Source organism: Mastomys coucha, unplaced genomic scaffold (assembly GCF_008632895.1).
Source record: "Mastomys coucha isolate ucsf_1 unplaced genomic scaffold, UCSF_Mcou_1 pScaffold7, whole genome shotgun sequence".
Lineage (NCBI taxonomy): Eukaryota > Metazoa > Chordata > Mammalia > Rodentia > Muridae > Mastomys > Mastomys coucha.
Window position 1 is genome coordinate 47905770 of NW_022196913.1, and position 14454 is coordinate 47920223.

General features: G+C 44.3%; 1 protein-coding gene across 1 annotated transcript in view; it reads right to left on the bottom strand.

Moving 5' to 3' along the window:
- Positions 1-13651, bottom strand: part of Ranbp9 (RAN binding protein 9) — an 81235-nt gene extending 67584 nt beyond the window's left edge. Inside the window, exon 1 of the mRNA XM_031359433.1 lies at positions 12771-13651. Coding sequence (XP_031215293.1) covers positions 12771-13281 — 511 coding nt within the window. The 5' untranslated portion in view covers positions 13282-13651. The remainder of the gene's footprint in view (positions 1-12770) is intronic.
- Positions 13652-14454: the final 803 nt, after the last annotated feature.

The window sequence follows — 14454 nt, forward strand, 5'->3', positions numbered from 1 at the left end:
AAGCCAGGGCTACAGTAGTACCCTAACACACGCAAGCAGGCCCTAAGGAAGCCAGGGCTACAGTAGTATCCTAACACACGCAAGCAGGCCCTAAGTCCAATCCCTGCTAGGGGATGACATCCCAACAGGACCACAGATACCCGCACTCTTTTTATGAGTATGGCTTCATGAATCTCACTTTAAGATTTTTTTAAATGTTGGAGAACAGGGAGATGTGTCATGTACGTAAGCACACATATGACCCAGGGCACACATGGAGGGTCAGAGGACAACGTTGTAGAGTCATTCTTCCACTTCTGTGTAGGTTCCAGAGATCTAACTCTGGTCATCAGGCTTCACAGCAAGTGTTTTTACCTACTGAGCCTTCATGCTGATTCTTAATTTTAAATCTTTTTGAGACAGGATCTCGCTACGTAGCTGGCTGTCCTGGATCTCCCTATATATATAAACCAGGCTAACCTCAAACTAGAGCTCTGCCTGCCTCTGCCTTTCAAGTGCCACTATACCGGGTTAGATTTAAATCTTAAAAACTGAAAACCCCTCAATGTTAATTAGATGTTTATATAACTCTACAAGAAAATCAATATGTTACTCTAAAACTCTAAGCTAGCAAGACTAGGTCTTCTTAGGCTGTATTTAACAATCTGTTGATTCCATTTAACTGAAATGGGAAAAGTTGAATAAAGCCCACTCCTATCTACTCTTCAATATCCAGCCAGCCAGTTAATACCTTTCTGGAAAGAATAAGTCAGCCTTCTCACACAATTTAAGAGATAGGACTGAAACATTCCCTCCAAAGCCTCCCCCATTGGCCTAAAAGACACACTGTTGCAAATCTTGCTGGCCCTGTCTTCTCGATGCTCCCTTTCCTTTTCTGCTCAGGCATGTGAGCCCGTTCTAGTCACAGTGTAGTGTGCTGCTCCTGTAACTGGAACGATGTCCTTCCTGAGGCTGCTCAGGTCCTCCTCACACTTTACTGTAGAGGAACTTTAATCCAGCAACATGGCTGCTCTGGCAAGGGATCACATCCAAAGACCTTGTAGGTCTATAAAATCCATGGCCACACACATCATGGATTACAGTATGATCTGGCTGGAATACAGACACACCCTTATACGTACCTTCTTTTTTTAAGTTTTATTGCATTATAATGAGAAAAGTTACATGATTTCAAATTATCTGAATTTGTTAACATTTAAAAACATTTTAAGTAAATAAAATTAAATCACATTCTTCTTTTCCTTTTGTACCCCAACTCCTCCCAGAGACCCCCCCCTTCAATACCTACAATATCTTTTTTGTCATATTCTTTAAAATTTATAAATATTATAATAAAAGTGAGTATTATAGGGCTGGTGAGATGGCTAAGCAGTTACGAGCACTGACTGCTCTTCTGAAGGTCTTGAGTTCAAATCCTAGCACCCACATGATGGCTCACAACCATCTGTAATGAGATCTGACACCCTTTCTGGAGTGTCTGAAGACAGCTACAGTGTACTAACATGTAATAAATAAATAAATCTTAAAAAAAAGTATTATAAAAGTTGTTTGATAAAAAACAATCAATTTAACAGCCTTATGCAGATGCTTATCTACAGTAATACTGAAAATACATATGTTTTTCTCAATATAAATTTTAAATAATGCCAAACATATTAACTGTATATTTCAAAATAATACATCACTACTAATATTTTCTTAAATGAACATAAATATAAAGTGTTTTTGTTTGTTTGTTTTATATTTAGTAGAGCTTAAAAGCTTGTCTCTTACTGTGGTAACTTGATACAAGAGTTACAAACATTAAGCAAAGCATTCAGTCTTACTCTTTGCTGTTCTCTTACAACCCCCCTCCCAATTTAATTGTCTACATTTCTTTCGCCTTATACATACCTTTAATCCCTAACAATAAAGGTAAGGTTACTTTGCAGAAGGAAGTAGCCATGTTTTAAAGTGATGCTTAATTGAAGGGCAGACAAAGTAACAAATCAGAGAAAGATTTGACAGAATGAGTCAGAGATGGGCTATTCTCCCAAAAACAGCGCAAGAAAGAGGCTACTTAAGAGCAGTGCAAGGAGAGAAAAGGATGTGTGTGTGTGTGTGTGTGTGTGTGTGTGTGTGTGTCAGTTTTATGCAGACAGTTTTACAGAGACAGGTTGCAGAAAGAACAGGCTGGTGAAGACAGAATGAGCCAGAGAATAATAACCCTGAAGATTAGAACACATTGCCAAACAAAGTTAGTATGAGACCAAGCAGAGCAATTCAGTCAGAAGCCAAGAGAAGGCAGATTGAATGAGTTATCTTGAAAGATGAAATTGTACAGAGACTAGAAGCTTCAAGGCCTAGGCCTAGGAATAATTAGAACAGAGAAAGAAATGTTACAGCTTGGGGAAGGCTCCTATCTCATCCCTTCATCTGAGGACATAAAAGTGACATTTACACTTTAGATCTTGGCTCAAGCTTATCTGCCTCCTACATCAGCTAACTTCTGACTTGGTCTAACCTCATTTTTACACACTCTTCCAGCAACATGTCTCTCTCTTATATGAAGCTAGCATACTAGAACTTATTTGTGATTATCATAGGCTTTCTACTCCAAATTAAAGCACACCTTCCCAGGCCGACACTCTAGATTCTGGCACCTACCTGCAACTTATTCCACCTCAAAAATACTAAATTCTAACCAGGCTTGTTCTGCTACAACAAAATATATTCCTTAAATAAAAATTAGTTCACTTGCATTAAGTATGGGAATGGTGCTAACATAATATGCCACTTGGTATATATCAGTTTTCTCAATAACTGACAAATTTTTAAAAGCTTAGCAATATACAACAAAGGCCTTGAAGAGAAAGAACTGGGATTCTTACAGAAGCATATCCCTGTGGTGCACAGCAGTTCAGGAACTACTAAGCATGCCACTAAGTTAAGCCATCACCATCAGGGCAATACAACAAGGGCCACAGGTTAGAGGTGCTAATAAGGCTTCCTCTATGAGTACAAATTCACTCATCTCACTTCCAGCACACATGTACAACAGTATGAGAAGCTAAAAGTATGAGAAAATTAACCCACAATCCCTCAAGATAGACTTTTATCAACCAGAGTTCAGGATATAATTTGAGTTTGCTTTGCTTTTACTTAGACTCCATTAGTTTCTAAAGTTACTGAGGTCAACACTTTCCCCTCTTCCCTAAGGTTATTTCAAACATGTGTTATCCAGTTAGGATTATTTTATCAAGCTTGGTAGAGTGTTTTACATCTGCAATCCCAGCATTCAGAAGGTAGAGGCAGAGAATCAGGAGTTCAAAGTTGTTTTCAGCTACATAGTGAGTTCAAGACCAGCCTGGGCTCTATGAGACCCTATATCATAGTAGTTCTCAACCTTCCCATTGCTGTGAGCCTTTAATACTGTTGCTTCATGTGGTGGTGATCCCGCCCAAGCATAAAATCATTTCATTGCTACTTCATAACTCTAATTTTGCTAGCTATAAATTACAATGCAGGGTATCTGACATGTAACCCCTGTGAAAGGGCTGTTTAACGCCCAAAGGGGTTGCGACCCATAGGTTGAGAACCACTGCCCTATCAGAAAGAACAGGGAAAAAGTGAATAGTGGAGAAGGAAGATGGGGAAGGAGAATAAAAGAGGGTGGAAAGAACCTAGACTATTTTGTCGAACTGGGCCTGGTGAAGTTGGCCTGTTACCCTGGCTACTCAGGGTATTGAAGGAAGAGGCTTGCAAAATCAATAACTACTTGGGCAACTAACTTATATAGACCCTGTCTGAAAACAAAAATTAAAATAGGCTGGGGATATAATATAGCACAGTGGTGAACCATTTATCCAGAATGCATTGGAACTCTAATAGAAAGTAAATCACATTCTTCATTCTACCCTGGAATTTTTGTCTATCTCCTAAAATAATTTGTATTCATTATGGGTCTTAGTATTATATGGTTTGCCTAAGACAAAGTACCATATATCCACAACTACAATACCAAACAAGATATCCTCACTGTCCTAAAAATATCCTCCATGATTAATCTATTTGATACCATTCCTTGAATGACCACTTTTTTTCATTGACTCCACAGTTTTACCCTTTCTACTAAGTCCTTTTAGACGGGTTGTCTTCACTTAGGAATACATATTTCAAATTGATCCATGTCTCCTTGAGCTGATGACTCATTTCATTAATCACTGGTAATATCTTGATCCCATCACCAATTAATGAAAGGTATCTTGGTTGCTACCACTTTTTCAAGACCATGAGTAAATCTGCTGCAGATACTGATGCAGGGCTGAGGTGTAGCTCAGTTATGGTCTTGTTTCCAATGCCCAATTTGGAGGGCAAAATTAGTTCACATACAAGTTCCTGTGAGGTTTAAGTAAGAGCATACTTAGGGATGCAGCTGCTGGAGAGTAGGGTAAAAATATATTTGGCTTTGTCAGAAACTGCCAAACCATTTCCAAAGTGGCTGTATCATTTTGTATTCCCACTGACAATAATGTGAGTTCCTGTTGTTCAGTATCCTCACCAGCAACTGGCACACTGTCAGGCTATCGCTACAGTTTAGCCACTCTAATACACCTGTATTTCCTTTTCCTTAAAAAAAAAAAAAAAGGCTTTTCATTTCAATTAACCAGGTCAAGCACTTACACCCTGGAGCTGGAAGCAGGATCTGAGGCTGCAGTCAGTCACATATGCCAGTGATGACTGAAGTAGGCTTGTAGATCATTAGGACTGTGAGAGCTGCAGCACTCTGCTGCAGTGTTACAGTCTTAAGTAACTACCTCAGTCCCAGGCTTCCAGAGTCCTGTTATTTTTAACACACAGCTGTGTGGAAAACAGAGTTTTCTCAGCAATGCATTTGTGGCACAGGAGCAGAAATGCCTGTTGTCTTCTTACACAAGACTTCACTTTTAAACTTTATCTAACTCTCTAAACCTTTCCTTAGGATTTTTCCCTTCTTTGAGGACAAGCTTACATGAGAATCTCCTCCAAGGCCTCAAATGCCCTTCATCCGCCTATCCTTCTATCACCCCTACAAGCAAAGCCAGGGCCAGGGCCTTTCCTCAGTATCAGTCACCTTCTCTGTTACAGCCCCAGACGTCAGCCTCTGCTGAAAAGTCTAACTATGAGCAAAAGATCACACTGTGAACTCAGAACATCACCTGCCCTCTCCCAGGGCTACCTAGAATATGTTCAGAAATCTCCAGTCAACCTGTTTCAATTATTCTAGAAGGCTCACCCAAATCTTCTTTATTGGCAGCAAGCTTTTAAGTTCAGTGAGCCCATTTTGTCAAGAAAAAATGGAGGCCATTAGATGTGGTCATAGTCAGCTCTCCACTCTGTTACTCCAAGGTGATCTGTGGCCACACCAATCTTCCACTACTCTAAGAGGGAGAGAAGGAACTCTCCTCTCTAAGACCTGTACTCTGAAACACTCCTCCTGGCCTTGACCCCATCAGCCCTGAAGTATCTTCGGTCAATGTTGCTTTAATTTCACCTCAACTTTTATGATGTCCCCACAATATACACATTTTTCTCACAGATTTCTGTGCCTCTGTGTTATAAACCATCGCCACTGTCAGTATTACATTAAGATTGGTAGTGAATAACTTGAACTAAAATCCCAGTCTCATACCATTGTTCACATCACATCAGTTTTACCCACAAACTAAATTAAGACTGACTTAGAAATGACAACTGTTGTCACAGTGCTTTCAGATTTTAAGGCAAGTCTTGATTATGTGGATTTGCATCTAGACCCTGATGACATCAGGATCTAGCCCTTAGTTAAAATGTAACTATCCACCATTAAAAATAGAAAACATTTTTTTCCATATCTTCTCTCCTAGAACTCCTCCCTCCACTTATTCTTTTAAATCCCTGACACTTGGGTTTTGCTCCCATCATGGAATACAAACTCTTCTCCCTAAGGCTACAATGGCTTTATTCCAAATCCAGTGATAAACTTTCCTGGCCTAATGAACTATACACCACTGCACCAGGAGCTGCCTCCTCCTCTCTCATTTCCTCTGCTTAGCTCCCTTGGCACTACTCTTCTTTCCACTCATGCCCCTCAAAACCGTGCCTTCTTGGGCCCCCATGTGCCTCTTCATGATGCAGTAGGTGTTCTGCCTCTGCCAGGGCTTTCTCCCTCCACACACTCAAACATTCTCAGTTCAACTACCTCCTCAAGGTGAGTGCTAGGGCTGTGCTAACAGACACCCCTCTTCCCAACCCTTTCCCAGGAGGCAGCGCCTCACACTGCCCCTAATGAAGAAAGCGGGGCTCAGACTGTGTTGGTTCCACAGTACTTTGCATTTTATTTCTACCCTCACTCCGAACTAAATCAACACGGGTGTTATGGTTTTGCTGTGAACTCTCCCTCATACGTTCATGTGTTTGAAATTGGTTAGCTGTGGTTGAATTGCTGTTAGCTCTATCTGGGAAGGCTGTGGGACCTTTAAGAGGTGGCATCCATTGAGCTGGAACCTTTTGAGTAGCTGGGGGTGGGTCAGAGGCCACACAAGCTCTCCTTCCAGCCTAACTGTTTTCTGATCCACAGTGACAGAAGCAAACAGGCTCATGCTCCAGCTGCCACCATGAACCCCACTATGCCTTCTCCACTATGGAGCACTGGACCCTCTCAAAAGAGTGAACAGAAGGAAACCAATCCCCTCCCACCATGTTGCTTGTGTCAGTTATTTTTGTCACAGTGATGAGAAAAGTAACTAGCACCCCATCTGAAGATCACCAACACACACAGTAACAACCAGGAAAAGCTCTAGCAGATAAACTGAGAAGTAGCTCAGCAGACACCATACTTTCCCCAGGACTTCAAAGGAGAAGGTAAACCAGTCATAGGGGAAAGACTCAAAATCTGCAACTGTAGCTGAGTTTCAGCTACAGAATAGGCACAGCCTTGTGAATTTCCACTGCTGAGATCTCTTAAAGAACCCTGATTCCAAAACACTTATTCTGCTCCTTCTGTAAGGCTTTCTCTCCCCACCCTCAGCATCTCCTGGTTTCCATGAAGAATGAAGATTAAGATTCACATTTCTGAGGCTTGGCATGGGGGCACAAATCTTTAACTTCAGCATTCAGAAGACTGAGAGGCAAGTGGATCTCTGAGTTCAAGACCAGCCTTATCTACACAGCAAGTTCCAGGCCAGCCAAGGCTACACTGTGACAGCTTGTCTCAGAAACAAAAGGTTCCCATTTCTACTTATCCTCAGGGATATTAAAATACAGAGCTAACATCTTCCAAAATGTATTTGATTCAAGGCTTACTTTAGGAACTCAATAGCGCTAGGAACCCAATCCTCCTTGTTTTCTCACATTATTCTTCATATCTCAGTATTACCTTCAAAATCTCACAAATGTATCTGCTTTTCTCTACCCCTTCCAATATATCTTTCAACCAGTTGTGTAGTCTGACAAAAATAAAAATGAGCCAGGTACTTCCTATTTGAAATCTGTGGATGATTCTCCAGCTCCTACAGAATAAGGTCTCAGCTTAATAAATGTTCATTCAATAAGGTCCCTTCACGCTTACAGATCCAAACACGTAAAACAATGACTGCCTCCCCCATGCTTTTCATTTTTCTTCACCCAATCCTACACCTTATCTCATCTTTTAAGCTTGACCACTGGGCTTAACTTCTCCAAGAAACTGCAGGTTCTCAACCTTTGGGGGTGGGGGGGGGGCAAAGTAACCTTTCCCAGGGGTCACCTAAGACCACGGGGGAAACAGGTATTTACATTACGATGGTAACAGTAGCAAAATTACAGTTTTGAAGTAGCAACTAAAATAACTTTATGACTGGAGTCACCACAGCATGAGGAAGTGTACTAAAGGTTAGGAAGCTGTGAAGTACTACAACCCTTTCCAGGGTCAGCCTGAGTAAGCTACCCCTATCTTCCACTGGACCCTTCCAACATTTTCTTACCACTCCATTTTATGTTCCTTGAGTTCTGTGAGGTCAAAGACAATATTTTAATCATCTTTAAGGCCAGAAACCAGTACCAAGTAAACATGTCAAAAAGGATTAAGTAAAAGAATGGGTTGAGTAAACAAGGCATACATACAAACTCACCAGAATTTTCTACCCGATAGCAACTGCTCATTATTGCTACTTAGTTTTTTCTGAGGATAATTATTAAATATAATCAAAGCCAATTCATCAAATTTTAGCAGAGATCCAAGGGAAAACTCAGTTCACATTTAATTTCTTTGATTTTCTTGTTTTGATACAAGATCTTACTCTGAAGGCCAGGCTGGCCTACAATTTCCATCTCTACCTCCCACATAGCCTGAGATTACAGGCAGTACAAATTCTCTGATTTTTAACATTCTCTTAAATTGCCCCTTTATAGCATGAGTGTGAGCGCTTGAGTGTGCATAGGAAATGAGGCGTCTTCCTCAGTCACTCTTTAGTCTTATTTTATGATCTCTCACTTAACCCGGAACTCATAACTCCGCAAAATGCACCTGTGTTCATCAGGCCAGCCTCCCCCTGGCCCCAATCTCACACCCACACACCCAGGAGTTTCCAGCACATACTGACACAACCTGCTTTCCTGTGCGTGATGGTGACCTGAGCTCCTTTTCTCATGCTTGTATAGTAACCACTTTATCCACTAAGCCATCTTCTCAGGACCCTTGCGATCTTTAACAGACCTCCTCCTTGTAAGCATATGAGTGTTAAAATACTTGTTCAGACTTCAGGACAGTGAGACGGACAACTCACTGAATAGAAGTGCTGCTAGTGACTTCAGTTCCCTAAGACCAACAACATGGAAAGAAAACCAACTTTTGAAGTTGTCCCCTAACCTCCACATGTACATGCCTATAACATACATCGACACATAGGCCTGCATGCACATACATAAATAAAAAATGTAGTAAGAAAAAAACTACAAAAATGTTCAGTAATGATATTTAATAAGAGTTAAAAACTAGTAACTGCTGGGACTTGGGGAGATGGCTCAGCATTTGAAGAGAGCTTGATGCTCTCCCAGGACCAGAGTTTGGTTCTTAGCACCCATACCAAGTGGGTCACAACTGCTAATAGTTCCAGCTCCAGGGGATCCAATGCCCTCTTCTGGACATAAGGGCACATGCACTCAGGCATACATACATACCCCTCCCCTGACTCCCACTCCCACTAAAAACAGTATCTACTTATTAAGATATTGGTTTTTTGTTTGGTTGGTTTGGTTTGGTTTTGGTTTTTCTAGACAGGGTTTCTCTGTGTAGCCCTGGCTGTCCTGGAACTCACTCAGTAGACCAGGCTGGCCTCGAACTCAAAAATCCGCCTGCCTCTGCCTCCCAAGTGCTGGGATCAAAGGCGTGCGCCACCACTACCGGGCTTTATTAAGATATTGTTAAAGATGCTTCAGTTAAAAGGTGTAATTCACCATTTCATCCCTTCCTTGGGCTACCAAGTTTCAATTCTTTGACATCTGTCCTAAGCATTTTAAGGCAGAGTATCCAAGTGTCCCAACTTTTCTGAAGCATTAATGAATTTCAATTTACCTTTTCCCCTAGTAGAAATACCTCTGATGTCAAATGTCTTTCAGAAATGTGAGATTAACTTACACAAATGGAAAGATGTAGTAAGAATGAAGCAAAGGTCACGAAATTTGGTGACAGCAAAAATTAGGTTTCTTTAAATTTAAAAAAAAAAAATGGGTTTTGTCTTGGTTTTGGTTTTTTTGTGTGTGTAGAAGTGTTTTCACTACATGCATGTATGTGTTCCTGGTGCCCAAAGAGGTCAAAAGGGGGCATCAGATTCCTTGGAACTGTAGTTATGGATGGTTGTGAGTCACCATCTGGGTGCTAGGAATTAAACCCAAGTCCTCTGTAAGCTCAACAAGTGCTCTTAACAGATGAGCTGTCTCTTCAGCCCCACAAAATTAATTTTCAATCCTAGCTAACTTGTGACTTGAAAAATCTAACCTTCAGGTTAGACACACCTTCCCACTTAACACGTCTACTTGTGTCAGATCTGTTTGTCTCTGTAAAGCTTCCCGATAGTGAATGAGTGAGGGGGGTTGGGGAGTGGGAGGGAATTGGTGGGGGAGGGATGTGAGCAATGAAATCAGGTATTAAAACATTTAGGCTCACCAAACCCAATGTCATATTCATTAAATGTTTGTTTAATATTCATCAAAAATAAAGTTATTATTAAGTCTAAACCTGTTACTTTAAAAATTAGTCAATACTGACAATTTTTTAAAATAAGAGGGCTATCCCCTGCCAACAAGCCTGATGACCTGAACTGGATCCTTTGGACCCACATGGAAGAAAGAAAAAACCCACTCCCTGAGCTCCACACCTGTACCATGTCACAAAGACAGGAACACACACACACACACACACACAATATAAAAAGAAAGGAACTTAACATACACTGTTCTATATACACGGTAACTCTTCTGCAATTCAATCCATTTTATATAGGTATCTATCAATGTTAACATGGTACCTTCAGAATACCAAAGAAGCTGCATCAATAATCAGCAATCCCAGTTTAGGAAAACATTTTAAACACAGAATGTGTTTAGAAGAAAAGAAATAAATGATCATAATTCTTAGGAAACAAGTTTTATCTTTTAAAATTTTGTTAATACAGAAAACGCAAATAGAATAGTAACTTTTCATGTTAAAGAAATCAACACAACACATTACATAAAACATCTACTCTTAAATGTGACTTTTAAGTTTTATTATTCACTACCTACAATACTTGTTTTGCTCCTGAGTCAAAGCTGCCCTGAGTATTTGGTGTCCTCTCAAAGGACACACAGGAAAAACAGCAACTACAGAAAGCACAGCCTTTAAAATAACAAGGCTAGATGAGGGCTTGGAAGAGGGACACTGTCTTTGTAACACTGGAAAGGGAGACAAAGAGGAGAGAAAAATGGGAAAGGGATGACAACAACAAATCTGTCCTCCAGAACTCATGCTCTATGTTTATGAAACAGTGAGGTTTCCAGAAAGTGAATCTCAACGTTACACAACACAGAGTAATAAAAAGGCCAACAGAAAGAGTAACTGCGACAACAGTATCCTAACATTCAAACCTCAACCACACAAGCGTGCATTTGTCTCTGGCCCAGATGATTCATTTTGCATAAAAGAAATAAACACAACTAAGCAAGGTCTATTTCAATGCTAAATAAGCCATAATCAGGAGTTTTAAGCTAAAATTCCTTACAGAGTATCCATCCAGCTCAACTCCCCCCATCACTCAGAAGAGGCTGAGGCCCTGTCTTGTAACACACCTAGTATCACCAGTAACTGCTAGGACACAGGAAAGCTAGGATTCTTTGTTCACTAACTAATCTCCCCTACACACAGTCTCTACCTTATAGCTTTTTATTTACTATAAACCACAAGTTTAAAATGATAAAGTTCTGTCAAACCTAACAAAAGCATTCTGGCTGCCAAAACAGAAGTAAACACTTCATAGCATAGCACTCACTGTTCACACAAATTGAAAAACAAAACTAATAATCCACAAGCAAAGCAAATAAATGTCCTAACTAAAAGGAAGGAAAAAACAAAACTTCAGTATTCCAGCCACTTACATCAAGGAACATAACGTTCAAAATAGTAAGTACTTCTTTGGATCTATGGCAAGAATAAAAAGGAATGTTCAACAAGGCCCATCTTTGTGTAGATTCTTTACAGCCAAATCATTCAGCAGATTTCTGTTGCCATGCGTTTCCAATTAAATAGTAGCCAATTTGTCAAGATTCTTTGCAAACCCTGTTCTGAATTCTTTCAGAATCTTAACAGCAAGGTTGTTTATATCCTCTGCATCCATGTCACTAGGATCCAAAGGCCCTTCCTTTAGAGCCAATCAAAACGAGCCTGCTTAGAATGTAAAAGCTCCTCTGCTTTAGATTTAGAGCCTAAAACACAGAATGTCTTCAAACTGATACCACTGCATTTTTCTTTACCCCTTCCACACAACTAAACTAGACCTATGCCGTTAATCTGAGCTACAATTCAAAAAGCTCCTACTGCCATTTACAATCTTCTATACAACCGGTTTGCTTAAAGCTTTATTAACCTTCCTAGGTTAATAAAAGTGGGAATGGGAGAAAGCAGAAGCCTAAGGTGGTCAACTTTGTTAACTGCAGGTGCAAAATATAAGGCAGTTTTCTTCAAAACGCTAATTGGTATGTTTTAAAAGCCCTTGTTTTCAACAAAACTTCACGTAACACCAACCCGGAAACTCAGGGCATTTCCAATCCGGAGGGGGGGAGGTCTCTGCTCCCCGAAGAAAACAGGGAACCCTGAGGTTCCCCTCCCACCCTCCCAGTTGTTTTCAGTAAGGTGCAAGGATGGCCAACTTGGGCCCCTTGTCCTTTTGTCCCCTTAGACAATCTCTGGCCTAATTTGGGACAAATCCTCCCCTGATCACGCCTCCCTCCCCTTCCTGTGTATCTCTGCTCTCCCTTAATTAGAAACTGTACCACCGAATCGAGCCTCTCACCCCTGCTGCGTGAGAGGAGATGGCCTGACCCTCCACCTGGAGAACAATGTAATCCAACTCCGGCCCATAGATTTATCTCGAGGAAACCAGAAGGTGCGATGTGTCTGGTCATCCCGGCTTCCCTCAAAGCGTCCTGCTCCGGGCCTAGGAATCCCAGCTCCTTCCCACCTGGGAATCCACTCTCATCTCCCTCGCCCAGAGCCTCGCCCCGCACCGTCCGATCTCTCCACGGGACCCCGAGCCCCGTACCTTTGTAGTGCACCCGCAGGTTGTTCTGCGAGAGGCCGATGTAGCTGAACTTGTCCTTTGGGCTCCAGGACCGGGGCAGCGGCGTCTCCTGCTCATCCACAGCCGGGTAGAGGCGCTTCAGCCGCCGCTGCAGCTCCTTCTCCTGCTCGTTGAGGGCCGAGTCGCCGTGAGGGAAAGGGGCAGCGGCGCTGCTACCCACCGCCAGGCCCGGGACCGGGACGCCCGCAGCAGAGCCGGGGCCCACCGCCAGGCCGGGCGGCGCAGTGGCGGGGGCGGCGGCCGCCGAGGCGGGGGGCGGCGGCGCGGCGGTGGCCGGGGGCGGCGGCGGCGGCGGCGGCGGGTGGAGCAGCAGGGCGGCCGCTGCGGCCCCCAAGCCTCCACCGGGCGAGCCGGCCGGGGAGGAACCGGCGCTGGCGCCCGCGGGCAAGGCGACTCCGGAGCCCGGGGCCCCGGCGGCGGGCGGCGGCGGCGGCTGCTGTTGCGGCGGCGGCGGCGGCGGCTGCCCGGACATCCCGGCCGCGACTCAGCCTGCGGCACCTCCTCCACTCGTCCCTGCTTCCTCCTGCGCTTCCCGGGGGGCGCTGTCGCTGCGGCCGCCGGCACCAGGCGCCCAGAGTCCGCCCGCCCCGGAAGCAGGCGGCGGGCCGCGCGGCCCGGCGGAGCGCGGCGGTTGAGGAGACCGGCCGCGGGCGGACGAGCGAGCAGGCGGACGGGCGCGAGGGAACGTTGGCCGGGCGCTGGCCGGCACGGGACCTGGAACGATGCGGTGGGACGGCGACGGGGCGCGGGCGGGCGGGCGCGCGGCCCTGGGCGACGCGGTGAAGCGAAGAGGCTGCGAGGGGTGCGAGCGGCCGCGGCGGCCGCTGCTCTCGCGGCTGTTTCCCGGCGGGCGAGCGGGCGGCGCGAGACGCTGCGCGCGGGCGGCGCCAGGCGAGGAGGCGGGCCGCGACGCGAGGGGCGGGCCGGGCGCGCGCGCTGACGGGCTTCTCCGCGGCCCGGGGCTCTCCGGCGCGGGCGCGGGTGCGGCCGCGGGCTCGGGCGTGGGCCTTCTCCGGTGGCTGCGGGATCCTTGCTGCGAGGACCGGCGGCCTGGCGGGTCTTGTCGCGCGGTCTCCCTCAGCCGCCCGGAGGCCGCGGCGCGCCCAGGCGAGAGCAATCGAGCCCTGCTGCGCCGCCAGGAGCTGAGCCCGGGGTTCCTAACGCCTTCACACTAGCGGGTCAATAAAGGGCCCTTGGAAACCGTTTCTGAAGGCGAAGTCTCCCGCTTAAAATAGTGACCTTCTCGCTAGTTAATTAATTTATGAGGAGTCCGAGTGAACTTAATGGGGGACAACGGCCACATTAGGAATACCAATCAAGACTGGCAGATCGTCAAAGGGCAGGACACGTGAACTGTGTGCATTTAAGGAAGGGCTTCTGGAGACGTCAAAACATTTTATAAGCTCATTAATTCTCATCATAGGCTTCTTTGTTAGGTAGCAGAGAATTATGCCCATTTTTTAAAAACATAGAAATATTTACTGAGGTCAGCAGAGTAAAAATGAGACTTCCTACTTTGCAATTCTCAGTACAGTGCTTGGTCAACTCATGTGGCACAATTTGCCAAGTGTTGCTCTCTGACCCCACATCGCATTACTATTCTGTTTTCGACACTTCCCTTTGTTTAGCTTACCCTTTCCTTAGC